Consider the following 23,381-nt stretch of genomic DNA (forward strand, 5'->3'; position numbering starts at 1 on the left):
ACTGTTGGTCGGAAAAAACAAGACATGTGTTGGGTTCTCTGACATCTTTTCACAATTTGTCAACATTTTATAAATGAAATCATTAATCGAGAAAACAATCTGTAGATTACTTAATAACAAAAACAATCATTAGTTGCAGCTCTATTTACATTTACAGTTTTTTTTAACTGCTTTCATTTTAAACTGTGCTTGAAAACTAGACTTTTCAAGACATAACAGAATTAAAATGAACTAAATTATTCAGTATATATGTAACTGGACCATGTTCACTGTAGTATTTCAGAGCTTTGGCTGCTCCTCCAGCGTACATTGTTGTTTTAAAACAAAGATACGTTAAAAGAAATTCAACCCTTTTTGGAAGCTGATAGAACGGGGGCTGATTATTTTCAATCTGGATTAATCATTTGGTCAATAAAATGTCTGAAAATGGTTGAAAATGCTCGTCAGAATTTCCTGGAACCCAACATGATGAACTTTAAATATTCACTTCACCATCATTTAAGACAAAGAAAAGAAGCAAATCCTCACAACTGAGAAACTGGAACTACAGTAGAGAACGTTTACAAAAGAACTGCCTATCAATTATCTGTAGATCGGCAAACTGATTAATCGACAACTCGTTTCATCTCTAGATGGAACTGAAACATATTTTCATTTCGACACACATCCTCAGTTTTAGATAACAAAGGGACAGCTGATCTTCTACCTTTCAACTCTGGTCGCTTCTGACTGAATTTGTGGAGTGGAAGCAATCAATGAAAAGGTCGAATGTCAAAGGTCAAAGTCTTAGAGTTAATGATCAAGCTTGCTGCAGGCATTAAATTTATGACACAACTAAAGTCTTGTTTATGATACCACGAGGCCACATGAATCTCTCCTTATTCTAATGGTGCTTTTTATTTATTACTCTGTTAGATAAACGCTCCAAAGACACACTTGAGAGAACATGTCCTTGCCTTCAGTATGGAGTTGTCCTGCCGTGTGTTCTTGGTGTCGTATCCCTCCAGCAGACAGCAGCGCACGGTGGAGCCAGAACCAGCAAACTCCGCCATGTTGAGGTCTGTGAAGCCCAGCTGAGGAAGAAGAAGAAGAAGAAGAGGACGAGTTAATTCTAGATTCACTGGCACAAATAGATTACTGCGACACCCATCACTTAGCACACCGAGCTAAAGAAGTCACAAGCTTCTTTAGTTTGAATGTATGACAGGGTGCAAAAACCACACGTCAATCTTAACGCACCTCAAAGAGCTGATAACATCCTGCAGAGCCTCACTGAGTGAGCAGGTGAATACTAGTAAGCATGTGGTGATTTAACTTGTTTCAGTCTCTGTGACCTCAATTTATGAAAACATGAAAGGAAGACCAGAGGAAGACTAATGTCGGTCCCCCTTTTGGGAACGACTCCTCTGAATCTGGGGCACACCTAACAGGCCCTTTTCTCTCCCCCTCTGGGAAGGTAGTAAGACAGGGAGTCTCCCTGCAAGATTTGTGGATTCACTTCTGCATGTTTTGGTCCAGGTACCATCTTTCTCTCTCTGTTTATTCATCCTCCCAAAATACAATGAAAAGCTTCAATACCTCGTTAGAAAATATGTATCTATAAGAGAAAATAGTGAAGGAGGGAGAGAGAGAGGGCGAGCATAAAACCACAAAAGCATAACTAAACCGAAACAATAACAACTTTACTTCATTGTGGTTACTTATTAATAAAAAAAAACACCATAAAGATAAAACTAAAAGCTGCACTACCTCGTTAGAGAATAATGAAGGAGAGAGAAGGCAGAGAAAAGAGAGTATAACAACTAAACAAAAACATGACTTGGTCTGTATTTCACTGTAGCTAATGACGAGAAAATGGCCATGATATGTATAACATCTTATGTATATTTATATTATTCTTATGGGAACACTTGTACTTTTTTTAATTAACAATACCACAAAAAAACGGACTCCTATTCCATTTATTTCAACTAATAAAGATCAACGTTTCATCAGGATAAGCTGGCATGTATACCGACTAGGACAGGTGTTACGAATCAGAACGAACGGGCCCCTTTTATTCTTTTATTAATCTTAAACCACCTGACGATCAAGCGTGTCATGAACCTGACTTCCCGTGTCTTAAATATGACCTCAAGCGTTGAATTTGAAGGCACCATCATGATATAAGTATGTGACACTTGCTGTTTGTCTGTTATGATGGTTGCTGTGTCAGATTAAGTGATTTACAGAGTCATACATTCTTGCCGTGTCTCAGCCGAGAGACATGACAAATGACTACACGTTGGTCCCCGACCGATAGACGCTTCGGGAGGAAGGATCTAGGAACCGACTTCCGGCAACAAGAACGTAAACAAACAATGCCGTTGTCTAGGATACTGGCTGTGTTGTGTTCGGAAAAGCATTTCCTCCTCTGTCCTCTATGACACTACACGGGATAAAATTATGCTTATCGCGGTCGTTCCCGATCCAACATCTGCCAGGTCGGGCTATAATCGGGCTGATATTGCGTCGTCTGAAACCTGGCATTAGAGATCCACAGGTGAACACAGGTGTAATTAATAAGATGAATTATGGCCCTGGTATTGTGCATGCTGGCTCACTGTAACAAACTAAATAGAACGGGACCATAATTATCAATTACACCTGTGTTTACTCTGCTATGACATGTCAACATGGCCCATTGCTACACACTGATAAGGACTCTGCTTACACGACCTTTACCTCTATAACAAGCCTTGCAGCTTCTTGCTCATGTGGAAACAGCCTTTGTCTGAAGTGCGTTCGTGATTGTTATTTTAAATCTCAAGCTAAAGGTTCCCCATTCTTCATTCTCCAGGTTTCCCTGTTCTTAAGGAGCTTCTGTTTTCATAGGTGTGTATTTAAAGGAAGCCAACTTCTAAGGAGGGAAGCTGTGTATATTTAGCCAAAAGGAAACCTAAATGGAGAAACGGGCGAAAACAGAGGAAACGGTTCCTGTCGGGCAACAACGGATCAACATGAGTGCATCTTTATGAGGGGTTTGACCTTGTAATTTCATTCACGGCGACGTGACTCATTCGTCAGGAGCTCGTACAGTTACGGGTAGAGAGGTGTTGGCAGGATGTTTTGCAGATTCCGGGTAAATGTGAACGTAAGGAGGACAAGTTTTTGATTTATTGTCACGCCCTGCTAGTGGCATCCTCGTCAAAGTGCTGTGAGAAATGCTAATATTTACACAATGTGGCATTAAGGTTTACAGAGAGCTCATCTGTAACTGTTTCTATGTGAGCGTGAGAGGTGAAGCGACCGACAGCTCTTACCTTCGTGTATGCTTTTCCTCCTTTGAGTTCCTGCAGGGGGAAAACAGGAAGACAGTAATGAACCCAGTGATCCAACTGATCCAACTTTATATTACAGAGGCCTCCAATTACAGGGCTCCCGGCGAGAGAGCTGAAATTACAGGCTGAGACCACACTCGTGGATCCTTAAGAGCACGGCACCGAGGCAGCGTTCGCGTGCACCGAAATATCCTGGAGACATTTCTGTGAGAACGTCTCCAAACATCTCAAAACAGTCTGTACAAGGTTGTTAGTGGATGCAGTTCTGTATGTCTGGGTATCCATACAGGAGTTTTAACACCAACATTATACTGATTTTATTACCTTAAAGGAACGTCTTTCTGTTTCTACAAAACCCAATAAGCATTGATTTGGTGATTTGCAGGTGAAAAGACATCAACACATCCAGCTTTAAACTGGGAAAATTTGGTTTAAATGAGAAAATAATGAACTCGATAGAGGAAATGCTCCACCCAATGACGTTCTCTGTGCCTCGTCCGATGTTTTCTAGTATCGAGACACCTCATCATGCATCACAGCTCATTTGTTGCCCAATCTACTTTTTATTTCAGAACCACTCAGTGTTCAGTGATGACGATGGATGGGTAATATGACTGACTCACAGCAGGATATACAGTAATGACAGCATGCAAGTAAACTGTATTGATCTAGTTAATCTCGAGTCGTACCTTTCTGACTGACACCCTGCAGACAGATGGATCCAGGACGCCCGTGTGGGGGTTGGCGCTCATTTTGGACACAAAGGTGAACCTCTTCCTCCAGCGAACACAGTTCTCGTGAACCTCCTGTCTGTACGGAGAAATAAAAACACAGCAGGAGCTCATAAATCTCAGTGATGAACAGTTTGGTATTCTGTATTATTGTGCTTCCAACGAATTATTCATTTCACAATGCCTTTCTATTCCTGCTTACTGCTCACTTCTTGAGCCGCAGACTTTGGGTTAATGATCGTATGAATCATGTTTCTATTCGCTGAGGCAATAAAACTGACAATGACACAAACATTTGATGCTAAATGGCAGCAACCTAAAGTGTGTATTTATTCATAGATCAGGACTATTTTCCTGTCATTAATCCCAAACGTTCTCAATCGTTGGAAAGTTATCATTTTGATTTGTTATAGACTTCAGAACTACACATTTTTTCCAGTTGTGTCATCCCAGCCTCACAACCTCCTGACCAGTGTGTCCACTGAGGATCACATTTATCAGAGAAACACTGAAAAAAAAACATGTTGTGTGAGCAAGTTTTTCCAAAACTAACATATTTACAGAGCTGACTCCCGTGGCTTCTGACTCTGATGACACTTTCAGCTCAACTTAGCTGATTCTTTCACTGATTTTGATGTAGATGTTTTGTTGTTGAGGATGGTGAGCTGGTGACATTTTGTGTCTTCGACATGTAATCTAGTTTGTTTCTCTGAATTTTTCCCCCTTCTTAACTGACAAGAAACACTGTCAAGGAAACGGTGCACAATGGTCAAAAGACTTCTGTGAAAACAAAGTTTGCGTAGTCAGAAAATGCTAGTGGAAAACCTTTAAGTATCCATACATCCTGATTCCTGGCTGACGGACGGGTGGGAACGCAGCAGTAGCTGTAAAAACAGACGGGGTCACTGATCTGTTTGTTTCTGAAAACAAAAGCTGACTAGAGAAAAAAAATGTGGTAGAAACACTGAAGCATGCAGCGAGAAGAGGAAGAATGTAGATTAGTCAGACATCCTGATTTGTTTGCATATACTAAAAAAGGATTATCTTATCTTATCTCTCTTATCTTGTTTAATATCTCACTTGGGACATGATGTGTTATTAAAACAAGATTCCCATCGAAATCTGATTTCCTGCAGCCCGATATGTCGTCTGTAAAATCAGACAACACTCTGGTTTAGAGCTGAAACAACTGGTCAATATATTGATTAGTGGATCGACAGAAAAATACCCCTGAACTATTTTGATGACTGATAACCTTCCAGCTTTTCTTTGTCTTGTGAAATAATTAACTGCATGTTTTGGGATTTTGCACTTTTGTTTTAACTAAACAAGTAATTTAAAGACGTCACTTAAAAAGGGACTGTTTGTAACTTCTTACACGCATAAATCACCCGGGTCAGTGTCCCATGCGCGCTCGCATATGAGCGCTCGCATGTGACTACGCTGTTCAGAATCCAACACAAACTACACGGAAGCACCAAAACCTATTTATTTACCTAGTTCTATCTAGTGAAGCCCGTCTGTTAAACAGTGTTTGCCGCGGTCGCAGTACGCGGGGGAGACCGTGGCTTTGGTCTCCAGGGCCGGAGTCTCTGCTGCTCTCTGCTCCTCTGCCTGCTTGCCTTCACTCAGCTCGCTCCACTTCACGTGCATGCGCGCACACTCCACACTGCAGAAGACTTCATAGCTCTGAGAATATCTAGTGAAGTGGACGTTTGTGCAGAAATAACTGCTGCAGCTCCTCCAGACCAACAGAGGTTTCCCGTGTCTTGTGAAGTGACGGAGCTCCGCAGAGAGAAACGTTATCGTCTCCGACCGGGTGCCGGTGTCTCCCCTGTTCCCTCCGGCCGAGGTCGGGAGGCTGAAGCAGGAAAAGTCAACACTAGGATCAGCATTGATTCATGGAGAGACCTTCGTCTGGTCAGCTAACATTACTGCCAAGTAGCTGAAATATAGAGTGATATTGTGGTTTTAGTAAATAAAGCTATTACAATTCATCTGGAGGGGGACATGAAATGTGTGCTGAGGAAAAGTCCAATAAAGTCCAATATTTCCTCTGGAAATCATTGATGTTTACAACAAATTTAATGGCAACCTAGTCAAATGTTCTTCAGATGTAACAGTCTGGACCAAAGTGGTGGACGCTGCCATCCACAGAGCCACGTCACAGCGAGCAGAAGTTGTTCTACGGAGTTATTTGTAGTTAATTATGAACGTCTCTGGTGCTAAAACAGGGAGACGTCCAAAAAAACAGTTTTAAGTTGTACTTTAAAAAGCTACATACCAATTATGGTGGAAAAAAATTACTACAGAATCCTTACAGTTCAGTCTTCATAATGAGAATCTACGCTGTTCTGTGAGAGACCATCCTTTCAGTTAAATACCATCCTGTTAAAGAGCACCGTAATTTGTTTGAGCGGTCTGTCAATCAAAAGTGAAAGCAAAAAAAGTCGTGTTTTTCTCCTCTTAAAAAGGCAAACGGCTCATTTAGGAACTTTCTCTGGATTCTTCTTCATCACAACAACACGCTGAGTTTCTGGAGTCACTTAAACTGCATGACGCCATCTTAATTCCCAGACATATAAATCACACAGAGCTTCATGGTGGGATTGGATTTCAAAATCGAAGGTCCTGAGGTTTCTCCTATTTTTCCCGTTTTTGGTTACGTGTTTCCTTATCCGACGCGAGTGTCATAAAGGACAGAGGGTGTCGTATGTTGTACACATTGTAAAGACCCCCGAGGCAAATTTGTGAAAAAGGTCTACCCATTAGATTTAAGTATTTCCTGTGTACAACTAGACATTTCAGCCTGATGGTAGTGGTAGAGGCAGCATCATGGGATCAGCAAAAACATTAACATGCATCCTCTGGGGAACATTAATACACAAAGAATTTAATGGCAATCTGGAACAAAGTGTCGGAGAGATCGACTCATCAATTACGGTGGCACAATTATTTAATTAATTAACTAATCGATTAGTCGACTGTTCTGTTTGAATCTCAGTTTTGATTCAGTTTTATTTTATTACGTTTACTTTCAGTCGTTTTGATTCATTTTAAATCAGTGTTAAAGAGGCAGTTTGAGTTATCGTGTGAGACAGAAGGTGCTAATGACACATGTACAACAACAACACAGACACACACACACACACACACACACTCTATAGTGGAAACTAGCAGCAGCTGCTCCTCACACTCCCCATCCCCCATCACCTCCATTATCCACCATCTCTCCACAACGTGCTGTGTGATTTCTAACACTCATCTTCTCTTCTCTCTCTCTCTCTCTCTTTGACCACTTTTAATCATGTTTAACAGTATTCTGAGTAAACACCTTTACTGAGAAATATCAGGTTAAGCTGCTTTGCTTTGGTTGTACAATGAAGCCTCATAAAATGTACAGATTTTACAACTAAAACTCTGTTTACTTATGATTTTCACATAAAATTAAGCATCTTTCCTGGAGGACATATTTGGTTATTACCACTGATATATTTTAAATCACTTCTCAAAATGTATCTTGTAAAAAGGCTTTATATTAATGCTAGCACACCATTTTTATTTTCAACATGTCGTCTATGTATTCCGTTTTTGCATTAATTTAACAGTCTGATTTTATTTGCCTCGTTGCAGTCCTGAAATCATTTATCAAAAATAAAATAAATAAATTATTTATTTAATCCTGGTTCAAACAAGTACAGCACTTTGTTGTGAAAAGCTCTGTATAAATAAAGTTTAATATTATTATATCATTTATTGTCAGGTATTAAACGTAATGGCAGCCTTTTACAGACAATGACTAGAAAATATGGGGCAGAGGTAATGGTAAATGGTAAATGGACTTGGACTTATATAGCGTTTTTCTAGTCTTCGACCACTCAAAGCTCTTTACACTACATGTCAGTATTCACCCATTCACACACTGATGGCAGAGGCTGCTAAGGTGCCAGCTTTGCCCATCAGGATCTAATCTAAATACTCATTCACACACCGATGGCTATGCCTTTGGGAGCAATTTGGGGTTAAGTGTCTTGCTCAAGGACACATCGACATGTGACCCGGAGCAGCCGAGTATCGAACCACCGGCCTTCCGATTGGTGGACAACCTGCTCTACCCTCTGAGCCACAGCCGCCCGAAACAGGGTCATTTTATTTCTAATTAAAACAATTGATGGGAATGCTGGTGACGGATGAATCACTTGCAACTAAAAAATACTGAACATTTGCTGGTTACAGCCTCTTAAATGAAGTTTTATTGCTTGTCTTCATTTCATATCATAATAAATAGAATATTCAGGGTTTTTCAGACAAAATTAGCAAATTGAAAAAGTCACTTTGGGCCTTGTCTACTTAAGATATACACCTGTTATGATTTCTGATATTTTGAGACATAATAATTAATCGAATATTTGTAAAACTAGCTGATATATTATTAACCCCTGATGTCCCTACAGATGACCCTACTTGCACAACCTTGCGTAGCAGCAATTTGTTGTGACAGCACATGCTATAAATAGCAGCCGAGCAATCTACTGCACATGTGTGGAGCGTGTTCTCCAAGCAGACAGTATAAACTGAACTACTATGCGTCCATGGTGTCCACAGCTGTCCGTGCACGCGTCCGTTCATGAGTATAAGGGTACGTGTCCACAGGGGCGTTTTTTATCGCGAGGGATCACGTTGCTTCCCAGCATTGGACACTTGATGGGCTGCCACTAGACACAAGGCACTTGATTGGACGAAGGCTTTCCCTCGTGGGCTGCTTCTCCTCAGCTTTCAAACTGGAACCAACATGGCGGCTCTTTTAGAAACTTTCTTTATATCTTATATCACGAAAATAGTTCACAGAAATGTGTTTCTGAAAATATTTTATCCGAGAAATAATCCATGCAGTTCGTAAATCTGTCTTTATTTTAGTTTAAAAGTTTCTCAGGAGTTTCCAGAGGCGGCGAGTCGCGCCGGACGCCCCTGATTTGCATAAAGTGGCCTAGACCTCAACTTTATGCAAATGAGGAGCGGCCGACGTGACGCCACATCCTTCCAATCGTGCCGCCACGCTACCAGAATGCATTGCACGGCTGCTTACATGGAAACTGAATGGGAAGCGTGGAAAGGACGGAGGCTGTGGACACGTACCATAAACGAGGATTAAGACGCCAAAGATATGCTGCAATGTGCCAGCAAAGGTGAAGCAGAAGAAGACTGCGAGCGAGTAAACACGGATGTAAACAGAGCTGGATTCAAAACACTTAAGGTTTGCAAATGTTTTATGAGGAAGGAAATGAGTCCTCAAGGTGTATTTTGCACTTTATATAAACATAACTTTTGTTTGTTTACAAGAAAACTCCACAGGAACTCCTTCAGATAGAGTTTCTACTACTAATATGAATCCATCCAAACAATATGAATTAAAGGTCTGGACTTCTCTTAACACAAAATCCTGGAACATGCGAATGTGGATCCACAACAAAGAGATTAAAAACACCAAAACCAAAAACCACAAATCATGTTGTAAATCTTCTTTAAATCTGAATCCTAAACCAACTCTTTGAAGTAGAGTAGAAATACAAAATCACACATACACTCTCTCTCAGCTCTTATCAGGACCCCAACGCTATTGGTCCTCCAGAGTGTAACGGGGAGCGCTCCCAGACCACATTCCTCAGTCCAGATGGCTTTGTTCAGACTCCATGGAAACCTCACACTCCTCAAATCCACCGCCGCTCTGCCAGCAGCTCAGAGGAGGAGGAGGAGGCGCTCACACCGACACTCTCTTTCAGCCTCGGACGCTTTTACAAGCCCTCCGCTCGCCGTTTGTTTTTAATCTCACCTGCGACCTTTGCATCTCTTCTTGTTCACTGTTTGTGTTCTCACGTGTTGTACTGTTTGTGCAGGAGGAGGCTGGGGTGTAGTGAAGCTATTAACAGAGAGCTTTACAAACTCTGACTTTTGCCTCCAACATGAGACTCACATTTAAGCTGTTTTGTAATTAGTGTCAACCACAAAAACCTGCATGGAGTCACGCTGTTTAAGTTCTGAATCTGAACCAGATTAATATATCCGATACTAAATCAGATCCAGAGAGACGAGCAGCCTACGAAGGACCTACATAGAATTTGTCTGGTTACACCCAACGCCACAGAAAGAATTACAACACTTTTATGAAACAAAACAAAACACTGACCTTAAAGGAGAAAAGAGAAACAAAAAGCAGAGGAGCTGTTTTACACAACAAAAGCCACAAACTTAACAAGCGAGGGAAATGTTTACGCTGTCTACGCTACCTACAGACAGAGGTCAGAGGACAGAGGACAGAGCAGGAGCTCTCAAAACCTTCGATCAGATTTGGTTAATATTTCAGCAGAGAAACACATGATTAGTTTTTGTTGGAGATACAAGAATATTTTAAAGGGATTTCTTAACATTGTGAGATTATGTGTAGTGTGAAACAGATCTGGATCTACATGCAAAGTAAGACTTTCTTTCTCAGTCAGGAGTATTTGATCCTGTGCACCTGTTAGTAAGAATTAATGGTGCAGTAATTGTAGTTTAGATGTTTTGAAAGGTTTTAGAGGTTGTATCTCTGCCAGAAAGACACTTGACTCATCCAAAAATAAAAGCCTAGATAGGAGCGGCGCTGTGCAGACTCTCAGCGACAGTAGACAGACACTGGAGCTGCTCTCACTCCAGCTGAACGGAGCTCACATAAACAAGAGGACTGAGGGCCGGCATGATAACGCCTGCAGAAAAAAACGAACACAAAGGCCGTCGTTGTGCGTGTCCTCTTCCACTGCATTTGACTGCGGGCGAAACTTTGAACATGTTGAACCGAATTAGTGAAAACTGCCTCAACCAAAACATAATTTCCGACAGCTGAAAATAGAGCAGAACCCGATGTTTCCCCCCCACACACACACGCCATCCTGAAGACGGAGGAATGGCAGCTAAGGGAAAAAGTAGGACTTCTTCTACAACATCGGAACCATCATCTACATTTAATTCATTGTCACGACTAAATGTTCACGAAAAAGGAAAGACGGCGTCCAAAATTGAGCTCGGTCTCAGAACCTCAAACCAAAACCAGAACCAGAGATCATAAAACGACAGAGAAGTCTGCCGGCAGACTGGTGTTCCCCCCACAAGCCCGAAGAGTAATGTAATCTAATGTAAAACAGGCTCAAATTCCTAAATCATCAACAATTACACGCACACTAAAGTAAGGAGGCCAAGAGTCAAAGGCAAAAACGAGAAGGAACAAAGTATTCCTGTGACTATATAACATCCAGAGTGGATTAGGGAAGTGGTAGGAAAGCAAAGAGGAGACGGAGAGCCGAGGAAGAGAGGATTTATTAGCTCAAAAAACCCTCAGAGGAGCAAACACTGGAGCAAGCAGAGGAGGGAGGAATGGGAGACGAGGTTTTAAAGAAAGAATATGAAGTCATTTTTTTAGATTATTTACAGGAAACATGGGAAGAGATGCAACAATGGTACCCAAAACAGAGGTTTTATGGTATGCGACGTAACCGCGACACCACAAGGACACCCAGGATAAGAAGCACTTACTGAGGGAATGAGAAAATAGATTTAAAACTGAAAAACGTTCTGCTTCTGAAACGTGTTGCTTTCTCCTCCGGCGCCCGGTACTTTATGGTATATTATTGTTTTATGGTCTTGCTTATGGTTTCAGAAAACTCTTTGGTCGTCTCTTTAGGTTGTTTCCAAGTTGTGGTTTTTAAATGTGATATTTTGTTTTAAGAAATGAGAGACAACGTTTTAATTGGGAAGAGAAAGAAAGAAGTCGATTTAAGATTATTTACAGGAAACACGGGAAGAGAAGAGATGCAACAATGGTACCCAAAACAGAGGTTTTATGGTATGAGACGTAACCGCGACACCACAAGGACACCCAAGATATGAAGTACTTACTGAGGAAATGAGAAAATAGATTTCAAACTGAACAAGACAAAACAAAGTATGTGTACGGTCAGTCTGTGAATTTGTCAGTGGTCATGTCTATAATGTTAAATCCAGCGGTACATGTCCACCAGGTCCAGGAGGACTCGAGGGCAAAGAACGTATATTGGCAAGAAGTGAAAGTCAGTTGTTTGTTCCATTGCAACATCAGCGCCCAACAGCAGAGCTACGCTTCCGCCATTTTGGACTGAAAGTGACGCCAGTAAAACGTCCGCCTAAAAAGTGCAAAAGTAAAACAAAACTTTTTCTATTTTATTGTCATATTCTACAGAAATGGCCTGTGTTGGAACAATAAAATATTATACATATAATAAGCGTTTTCAGTCCAAAATGGCGGCAGTGGCTCCCGGTTCTCTGCTCGCCGTTTCAAACAGGAAACAACACGGCGGCCTGCTCGTAAACTTTCTGTTATTCCGTTTAAACAATCCACCAAAATCTACTTCTGGAAACATTTTAAGCAAGAAATAGGCGATGCCATTGCTGAATCTGGGTTCATTTTAGAACTAGACCGCCTAGTTTGAGAGCTTGGTCCAAGTTTCGTGAACCGGACGCGTCCCGCTGGACGAGCTCATTTGCATGTTTTGCAAGGACAGTTCCCGCCTTTTTCGTTTTGAAAGAGCAACGGCCAATGAGGAAACTCCAACACTCGGCCGATCAGTCGTGTATCTTCATCACTCAGTCAGTCAGTGACAGACTTTTGCGTTTGTAGGGCTGATCCTCTGCTGTCCAGACAAAAAATATTGGACTCTTCTGCTTCAGAAAGTTGTTGCTTTCTCCTCTGGCGGCCAATTGTTTTACGGGATATTATTGTTTTATGGTTTCAGAAAGCTCTTTAGTCGTCTTTAAGCTGCCTTTTAGGTTGTTTCCAAGTTGTGTAATCCATTTCATGTTGTTCGTCTGTAAATCTGTGCAGTTGCAGCCCATCTCGACCAGAACGCACTTGAAAAAGATTGCTGATTTTACTTAATTTATTACTGAATTACTGATTACTCAGTTAGGCGTTCCTGGTTAAAAGGTTATTTTATTTACTTATTTTTAAAAGGAAAATGAGAATTCACTGGGGGGTTTTTTTAAATCAGAAAAACATTTATCACTTTTGTTGCATCAAAGAAAATGTGAAACAAGAATTTGTTCACGAGTAACATTTACGATCTGTTTCTTCGTCCAGGAGAAATGTTTTTCGTTCTGACTTGTAGACTCATATTGATATCTACTAATCAGCGGTTCCTGCTCCTTGGAGGAAAACCTTTCATAATAAATTAAAGTACATTTATCATGCTGAGCTGAAAGTTACTGGAACTGGAATCAGATTTGTTTTGACCTTCTCGCTGCTGCCAAAAAATCTGCTATCTGGCAGGACGACAGGTTATTAAAACTGTCCAGTAAGCAAGCTGTTTCTGACTCCATGTTTCTTGTGTTTAAAAGTCTTGTTATGTAGGAAAACTGAACCTACATGAAGCAAACAAAGCTAATAAATCTTCTCCAGTATGAGTCGGACTGAAGTTGTGATTGCACCCTCAACAAATGTAAACATGAAGTCCCTGATTTGAGTTGCCCCCCACAGGACCCCAGCATGTGATGACTCAACATGTCAGCAATGCAGCAGTATGGGATGCTTATCTCCCATCCTGGCTGCGTGGCTCCTGGGGGCCCGCGGCAGAAATACAAACAGCAGCCGGGCCGGGCCGGGTCGCAACGAGGGGCTCAGATAAACAGCGCAGAGAGCAGAGTGCTGAGGAAGCAGACAGATCCTGCAGAGGGGACGGTGACGTAAGGACGAACCAGGAGGGGCGAAGAGTCACAGAGGATGTTCCCGTACCCAAAAGGTCACAAGGCCGATCCTCGCAACCTTTAAAAAAAACATCTGTTGAAGAGACCCTGGATTAGAGCTGCAACGATTAATCTATTAGTTGTCAACTATTAAATGAATCGCCAACTATTTTGATATTCGATTAATCAGTTTGAGTAATTTCTTAAGATGAAAAAAGGTCTAAATTCTCTGATTCCAGCTTCTTAAATGTGAATATTTTCTGGTTTCTTTACTCCTCTATGACGGTAAACTGAAGATCTTTGAGTTGTGGACAAAACAAGACCTTTCTTGGGCTTTGGGAAACACTTTTCACCATTTTCTGACATTTTATAGCCCAGACAACTTATCGATTAATCAAGAAAACAATCAACAGATTAATCGACTATGTAAATAATCGTTAGTCGCAGCCCTACCCTGGATAGATCACCAATCTGCCTCCTACCTGCTCCCTCGGGGGTGAATTCACGAAAGGATTACGCAGCGTTTGCAGCCGCTAAACCTGCACAAATAAGATACAACCGTGCAAAGTATGAAATGCACCTCTAACTGTGCTGCCAACCAAATAGCGTCTCGCTGCTCCTGTGCCGTTTTGCATGCATTTAAATGAGGTAACATGCACACATTTGGCGGCTTTTCTATGCAAATCAAAACTTCATAAAAACATCAAGATAAAAAATCTTGGAGAGAGAAGCTTGAACAATCAATTTCACAGGAAATTCCCCCTGTATGGAGGAAGAGACATTTTGATTACCTGGCCAGATACCAGAGGAATAATGTCCAAAACACCCACACACCCCAAACACACACACCTCCCTTCACATCCCACCAAAGAGCTAACGGCTGGAAAAGTGAGATGAAAACAGGAAACAGCTGCTGAGAAGCCGCTCGTCCCGGTCGATTTCTAACTCTCCTCACAAAGTCCTTCCTTCCTTTTCAATCGACTCTTCCCTTCGCTCTCTCTCACACGAGACAAATGTCCAACCAGGTGACAGCTTTCTCTCACGGTAACACTCCTGAGCGCAAAAGCACTGCAGGTATATTTTGGTTGAAAAGGCTAATTCAATAACTTGATCTTAAAACAGAGATGGTTCCAGGGATGGTTTCCTGCTTGTGTTTCCACTCAACTCCCTGGCTGCGTCTCTCATGAGGCTGTTACCCAGGACACGTTCCTAAAACCACGACACAACCCCAATTCTCCATTTTTAATTGAATGATTCTTAGTAGATCCAACAGTAGGTGAAGAAGATGCTCATTTTTCTTTGTGTGATTTGTTGTAATGCAAATAATTTGTCTACCATCATTATTGATCAATCAATGTTTTTTGTCCAAAACCCAAAGAGAATTAATTTACAGAGAAAAAAAAGCATGCATCGATCGGTTAGTTTGTTCGTGTTACTGTATGACTTTCGGATCTGAAATAACGTAGCGTCCACAGCAGTACATTGCTTGGCTTCCATCCCGGTACTCCTGTCTGCTTCTCCAAACTGGGAGACCGCTGACCGCCATCTAAGTTACTGTATGTGACGTTAATACACTGACTATAAGGATGTATATATATATACTGTACATGTAGCAGCGTCATCATGCAGAAACCTACGTCAGGTCACGCCGATAAGGTTTTTAGAAGGGCTTGAAGGGAAAATAGCATTTTGATGCAAAAACATACGTTTTTTGACCAAAATGTGAATGTTTGGTTTTGAATACATAAGGAACACTAGTGGGTAGCTACAGAATGATATAAAAACCTAAACAAAATAATAATAATACTAAACCCGTCCTTAAAATGACTTATTGTGTCAGTAGTGTGGAAAAAACGTGTCCGTATTTTTTAAAACTTTTAACAGTGTTGTTTGTCCATCCCAGCTCATTACGGAGACACTGGGGAGGAAAACAAGGCTCTTACATCACTAATACCTGAGCTGCACCGTCTACAACCAAATGAGGCTAATGACTACTGTGCCGTCACCACCACGGGGGAACTGTGATTCTTCCACAGAGCTCAAAAGAATCAGACTGGTTCTTAGTAGATCCCATGAGAATATGGCACATAAAAACAGTCAACGGTAAGGCAGGTAAACAGGTAACTCCTTTGAGTCATCACCTTGTGAGCTGTGAACTAAAACTCAGAGCCCCTGCACAGTAACAGACAACACACACAAGCTGCATATGATGCAAGATAAAACACCAGTGCGTTGATTTTTCACTAAACTCAAATCCTGCCTCAATAACTGCTGAGAAATATCAACATATCCACTGTCTTATTTCCTAACGTTGGCAACCAGACACTCCAGAAAAGCAGCTTTAAATCTAACATACATCCCGACTACTGAACCTTCTGTCTGTGTGGAGCATCTGGTGCCGGCTGTAGGTGTTAAAGCACCAACATACCGAGGCTAATTCCTCCTTGTATGTGCAAATCTACTCGCCAATGCATCTGTTTCTGATATATATTGTGCAGCAGTCAAAGTCCACTGGCCAACTGGACACTTAACACCCAGTGGGGTAAGTACAGAGGTACAGGGTCCCAGAACAAAGTCAACAATCATGCAAGGGGACATCATGTAACAGTGGCGTTGGCTGGAGACCTTTGTTGCATGTCATGACGTCCTCTCTACCAACGCTCCCCATCTCTCTCTACAGTTATACCATGAAAACAGGCAGAAAAATGTAAGGAATTAAAAAGAGAAGATGTGAGAATGCCAGGGACATATTTAAGGAAACAACAAATCAATGAGAACACGAAGATGAAGACTCACTTAAAAACCTCAACTGCAACAATTCAAACCAGTCAAGTGTTGGACGGCGCCTGACAACAGACAGTCAGGAAGCTCTCAACCAACTCCACCCAAAAGGTTCCTGGTACTTTAGAGGGTCCTAAGAACTACATCCTGACACATTAACACAGACCTGTGAACAACAACATGACACGACACGATACCCGACGAGTCAGAATCAGTGTCAGATTTTAGTTATATACAAATAAGATCAAAATAAAGAAGCTTTCCAAGTAGTAGTCCTAAGTATTATTAGTAATATTAAAAGGGACGTTAACAAGTTACTCCTTAACTATATTGTGGAAACTCAAGAAAATGCGCAGGTGACACCACTAGAAACAGCTTTACAACAGTGACCATTAGATACCAATTTACAGACTTAGTGATTGCACTAGTTTAACATATTTATATAAATACACATAGACATAAAAACATCATGTATTAATATGGACTTTTGGGCTGAAAGAGCTCCAAAAATACAACAACGACATTGACAATGTGTCATTTAGATGCATTTCCAGCACTCAAGAAAACTTAAAACAGCAAAACAATATTATCTCAAGGTTCATTTAGTAGCTGTAATAGGGAGTTTGTTCAGTTATTATTGAATTGTAGATGTTCAAGCTACCATTTTTCTGAGCACTTTAAGGATTGTTTGTCAACTATGTTTCCAAAGAAAGTCTTAAGTTTTCAGTGGAAATACTTTTCTAAATGTGAAGCACTAAAATTAAGAGCAGAAATCTGTAATTAACAATTTATGTGTCACGATTAAAAGACCTTAAAAGGTACAGTGTGTAGGATTTAGTGGCATCTAGTGGTGTGGTTGCAAATTGCAACCAACTGAGTACCCCTTCGCTCACTCCTCCCTTTCCAAGACTGCGGTAACGTGAGCTGCAGTGCAAAGTCATGTTAACGCCGTTCGCCTCACTCAGAGGCCATCCATACCATAATAACACTACTTTAGGAGCAACGGAAGTCAGACTGCGGCTGGCGGTGCCACAGTTTAGCACTCTGTGGCTCACGTTACCGCAGTTTCACAAGCGTGTCGGAGAACTACGGTGGCCTGCAGGTAAACGTGAAGGGCTCTCTCCGTTCTTGGCTACTGTAGGAACATGGCTGAATCCGTGAAGACGACCCGCTCCAAAGAACGTACAGTATATTGCCAAGAAGTGAAAGTAAATTTATCGTTCCATTGCAACATCAGCGCCCAGCAGCAGAGCTACGTTTCCACCATTTTGGACTGAAAGCGACTACCAGACGCCAGCAAAACGTCCGCCTAAAAAGTGCCTCACAAAATTAAAACAATATTATTTCTATTCTATTTTCATATTCTACTGAAATGGCCCATGATGAACAATAAAATGTTACAAATATAATAAGCGTTTTCAGTCCAAAATGGCGGCAGCGGCTGTTGTCAAAAAACACCAGAGTTTCGTCTCTTTGCAGATAAGGGCTCATTCTAAGCTAACGAAAACACAACGATTCTTAGTTCCAGGTGATCATACACTAATGAAAATATAGTTGAATGAATATTATATTCCATTTCTGCTGTTCCTTTAAGAGCTAAAGTTTGATTCAGTTATGAATGTGTTCTCCATTATGAATCATCGACTGCGGTTTTGAAAAATGTCATAAAACAAAAACAGACTTTGGCCTTGAGTGAACCCAAACTTTGGACTTCACTGTACTGTAAAACCTTTTGGTAATGACCACCTCATTTGACCCTGTAATACCCCATGATGACGCTATGTATCTGTATATGTGGTTAAAGCCTCTGACTGAACATGGTGCGTGTGTTCCTGCACTGCTGAGGTTAAATCACAATCTGAACAGGAAATGAATCTGTCCACGTTGCCACATCAGAAACTGCAGCCTCTCGAAGCTCAAAGACTTTACTTCTTCTTCTCTGTGCTCCATCACACCCTCCTCTCAGGTGTCTTTAACCTCTAACTGCTCCAACATTCCTGCTTTTTCTTGACTTTTAAAAGTATAAAAATCCTCCCTAACTTCTCCCCCTCAGCTCCTATTTCCATGTCCAATGTCTCATCACACCTAGAATCGGGTTGTTGTGGTCGTGTCTTCACCCTGTTTACGGTTGGCTTCATGCAGTGTTGGTGCTCTGGCAGAAACATGGGCTAAATGTCTAAGATGTAAACTTTAAATGTCAAATGAAAAACGAGAGATAGCAGATAAAACCTGAACTCGTGCACCACTGAAACGTTCTTCCTGCCAAAATCAGGATGGAGACCACATGGTTTCTTAAGCTGCACACAGTGAGAAAAACGATGGCTGCATTCACTGTAAAGCTGACTGGATGTAGTGGATGTTCACCAACACTGATACCACAGCCAGGATTATACTAAGGAACTGGAAAACTACAAGCTCACCTTATTATAAGGACGGGATCAAACTCAAGATTTGAACTTTATCAAGTTCTGAAAAGAAAACTGAACAAGCACGAAGGGTATTTATGTAACACTTCTTTTGACTTCAATGGATCCTCTTTGTGTTCGCCGAGTCCAATTGTCAAAAATGCACCGTCCCGTTTTATGTAATATCTCTAAAACTGTAAAACCACAACTTGGACAAAACACAAAATGCCTTCTGTCTGCTCATTATATCATCTAAAACGAGACAACTGCGTATTAATCAGGTTCTTCTATTTTCTCAGACTGGATATCAGTCGCCAAGATGCTGTACCGAAACCTTATTTTGTATAAGTTTGTCCCTTTAGATGCCAAAACATGACAAACATTGAGATTTTCTCCCTGTAGTTTTATTCTTATCAGGGTGGTAAAACATCTGAAGCAACATTTAAATCATCGTGGCACATTAACGCAGAGTTCAGCTTTAAGTTTTTCAACTTTAAAGTTGTCCTGAGTCAGAGTATTATAAACCACTGTGCTGTTTGATGAGTCTTTAAATTCACTAATTCAAATTCTGTTACTCAAACTGGACTTCCAACTCACGTTGTTTTAATGCTGGGTTCTTTTCGGTCTGAACGCCCACTCATGATATAACTGCTCTTTACTACAGCTGAAATCAATCAATGAATTGTTTAAATCAAATATCAAGGAAAGGAAAAAAGCAAAACATTCGCCGTTTCCTGCACATTCAATTTGAGGATTTACTGTTTTTCTCTGGACAGCAGTTTCGACAAAACATTAAGACATTTGTAGACACTACTGAGCCCTTCTGATTCTGCACATTGTGAATATAACTATAGCACAGCGACGCTCAAAGAGGTTACTGTATTGTTAAATGTTGAGATCACGCCAGAAAAAGCAGCAGCCACAATATTTGATATGAGTTTCTCTGCAAAACTTTCCACTCTTGTTGCCGTCGTTAGTCTGCTGCTGATACAACCATTTGTGTGATATCTTACAAAAAGTTATTCAGCTATTCAGCCTGCATCCTGATATAACATCTCCACCGTGCTTGATTGCATCTTGTGGTTAATTCTTGAGGACGTGTACGACCGGCGCTCTGATGTAACGGGTTTAAGAATCCATCAGGGTGCCAAAACTGATGAGGAAACACACCAATATGATTTTGTGCAGCAGCTGAGCCTGATAACTGATGGCAGATATCGGTCTGCATGGTCACATCATGTGATCCTCTGTGTGTTCCAGCCAGACTTGGAGCCAGCAGGGACTCTGGCAGGGTTTTCATGTGGTGCAGCTCGGTTCGCTGGATAAGCTCGCCGTTAATTCCCCCCCACAACAAGGCGAGGCCCCCGTACAAAGGCCGGGTTTGTCAGATCTGTGACATAACGCTAATCTCTGTCCACCGCCGCGGAGGGAGCCTCCCTGCGCCGTCGCCTCGTCCTCTGAGAGGGGCCTTGTTTTCAGTCACTGAGATGATAACTGCGATGGGAGGGAGGGAATGTGAGCTGTTATATAACCTCCAGAGAGGAGGATGACCTCAACGCAGGCCTCGCTGCTGAGGACGGGAGCTTTAAGCATGTTGTTTCACAGCAAATTGGAGATTTAGTTTGACAAACAAACATGTTTATGACGCAAGAAGGGAAATAATCTCACTGGAACAACAAACGTTTCCACAAAAAGAATCAGACTTTTGTACCATGCAGTTAAACTGAACATGTGATCTTGCATCTTATACAAGCAGATATCCATACAAGCATTTCTTGTAATTACTGGTTGTGTGTGTGTGGTCTGTTGTTTGTGTTTTTCAGTTTAACATGAAGAGGAAAGCAAAGACTAAACAAGACTGAGAGTCATGTTAGCAGCTCTGTGAGGCTGCACTCGAGCTAAAAGCTAACGTCAACATGCTTACAATTCATGCAAAAGTTGTTATTGTGAACCAAAGTCAGCAGGATTCATCCTCTGTGAACATCTGTATCTAATTTCACAGCAATCCATCCAGTATAAGTCATAATATTTCACTCTGGTCCAAATTGTTGGACTGACCAACACAAAAGCAAAGTGACCGTCTCTAGAGCCACGCTGCTCGCAGAAACTGATATGTGACGCTGCTACAGATTTCACAATCCGCACACAAACACACGCCATGATGTGGTTACATAAATGGTTCGCTAACAACTAGACAAGGCATGCTTATTTGCATAACGCCTTTCAACAACAAGGCAACTCAAAGTGCTTTACATAAGACAGAAACGCATTAAGAAAAGATATAAAAGAACCGTGACGCCATATAAAAAGCCACATAATAGGATTTTAAAAGGTAGAAAATAAGCTCAAGTACAATAAGATAGAATGAATATTAGAGTGCAGCTACAGTTGTTTATTAAGCTCAGCGTTCCTTCATGTGGAGCAATGTCGACTCACGACGGTTTCATGTCTGAGTTGTGATTGTGCAACCCGGTATCACGCCAAAGCGTGTAATATGGTGCCTTCAAATGAAACTCGTGAGCTCGTGTTTACAACATGGGAAGTCGTGTACACGATATGCTTGGCGTTCAAGTGGTTAAGTCATGAAGAACACTGCTGCTAAGCAACGGCAATATTAACGTTATACTGTCGGCGTCTAGAAGCCACAGAGGCTAACATAATGCAGGAAATGCAAAGGTATAACGACAGATGAGAAAGACGAAGTTGTTGGAATATCAACATTTTCCTAAGACATATTATAAAATACGTGTATACTACATACATGTATGAAGGTGCAGTAGCAGCAGGGGCAACAAAACCACTCACTCAGGTTTAGGCAACAAAAACACTTAGTTAGGTTAAGGGAAAAGCATCATGTTTTGCCTTAATGTAAGTACGTAAACTAAGTACACTATGTACGGAACCAACGTAACATAAGTACGGAAAACACGTGACAAACATCACAACAAACCAGCAGTCTCCTGGTTGTTAGTCCTGTTTGTTGGGACTCATCCACCTCTCCTCCCGTCCATCATAAGCAGGTTGGTTATGGGCTGGTTTGTGACAGTTCTTTTCTCAGGTTGTGCACATTTCAATAGTTTTTAGAGGTAAAACTATCTCGTTTTCACAATAAAAAAGCAAAGACTAGAGCTGCATTAAGCTGCAGGTATTGTTCAGAGTTACAAGGTTTATCAAAGCTTGTTTGCTGAAAACAACAATGATGAGCGATAAGATTAAATCGTGCAGCAAATGTGGCGTAAAACTGAAACAATGAGCCAAAAGAGGTTTAGAACCTGCGTAGAGCTGCAGAGCTGGTGATGATATTTTAACATCTTTCACATTACACATTGTTATTTGATGCATTTATAATATTAAACGTTAACTTTAAAGAAAAATAAACATAATCTGTGCAGCAGAAATATGTAATTTTTTCTACCTTGTAAACTACTGAACTGAAAGTTTGGAACCGCTGGATTAATCAAAGTCATTTATCAATTAAATATGTCAAACATTTGTAGATTCTAGCTTTGAATTTTCAGCTTTTCTCTACCTGATATCATGAACTGATTCTCTTTATGTTCTTTAACTGTTGCTTATACAAAATACGCAAAACATCCCCTTGAGGTGTGGGAATATTCATCCTTAGTTTCTGACATTTTTAAGGACTAAATCTATACGTGAATCATTTATAAAGATAATAATTAGCTGCACGCCTAAACATGAGTTCCTCAAAAGCTGCAGCTCTTTGACTGAACCAGTGAGATTATCTGTGTTTATGAGACTAAAAACTCCCAATCTGCTCTTTCCTCGAAGATGAAAGGTAAGAAAACGGAAACATCCGCTGACAAGAAACCTGATCAAGATGATCGCAGAGTGTTTACTTTTCCCTTTTCAACACGCACGCACACACACACTGCACTGGGATACGTGACAACAGGGAGGTCAAGCGCATACACAGAGGATGATCTGCTTTTACTGAGAAAACGTTCTCCCACGTACGCATCAGTCATCTCGAGGGATTTGACGTTTTAACAGGCCTGTTTGAACATGGCGCACAAACAAGGTGCGGAAAAGTCTCGATAAAAAGGAAGGTTTAAAAAGGGGGTTTCCCCTTCATGTTGTACACCACAAACCCAGAGACAACTGGAGTCCCGAATGTGGGGCATCTTTTACTAAACAGATCTGAAGCCAGACCTGGAAAATCAGGCCCTGAAAGATGGGTTAACAACAGCAGTTCAGAGACTCTCTGCCAATAAAACACTTAGCCAGCTGACAATATATAACGGCTCATGTTGCTTATCAAGTTGAGGTTAGTTTAGTGGATCAAACTCTGTAAGAGAGAGCAGCGAGGCACTCTTTGAGGCCTCAAACCTACCACCTACAACATAAGAAATCACTGCCAAATCACTATATTTAGCACA

General features: G+C 41.2%; 1 protein-coding gene across 1 annotated transcript in view; it reads right to left on the bottom strand.

The window, feature by feature from the left end:
• Positions 1-23,381, bottom strand: part of eeig1a (estrogen-induced osteoclastogenesis regulator 1a) — a 34,278-nt gene that overhangs the window by 7,204 nt on the left and 3,693 nt on the right. The window contains exons 3-5 of the mRNA XM_074639471.1: positions 4,010-4,130; positions 3,303-3,332; positions 957-1,073 (exon numbers count right to left, since the gene is read on the bottom strand). Of these exons, the coding sequence (XP_074495572.1) occupies positions 957-1,073; positions 3,303-3,332; positions 4,010-4,130 (268 nt within the window). The remainder of the gene's footprint in view (positions 1-956; positions 1,074-3,302; positions 3,333-4,009; positions 4,131-23,381) is intronic.

The sequence above is a fragment of the Sebastes fasciatus genome, chromosome 6 (genome assembly GCF_043250625.1).
Source record: "Sebastes fasciatus isolate fSebFas1 chromosome 6, fSebFas1.pri, whole genome shotgun sequence".
In the NCBI taxonomy this organism is placed as follows: Eukaryota; Metazoa; Chordata; class Actinopteri; order Perciformes; family Sebastidae; genus Sebastes; species Sebastes fasciatus.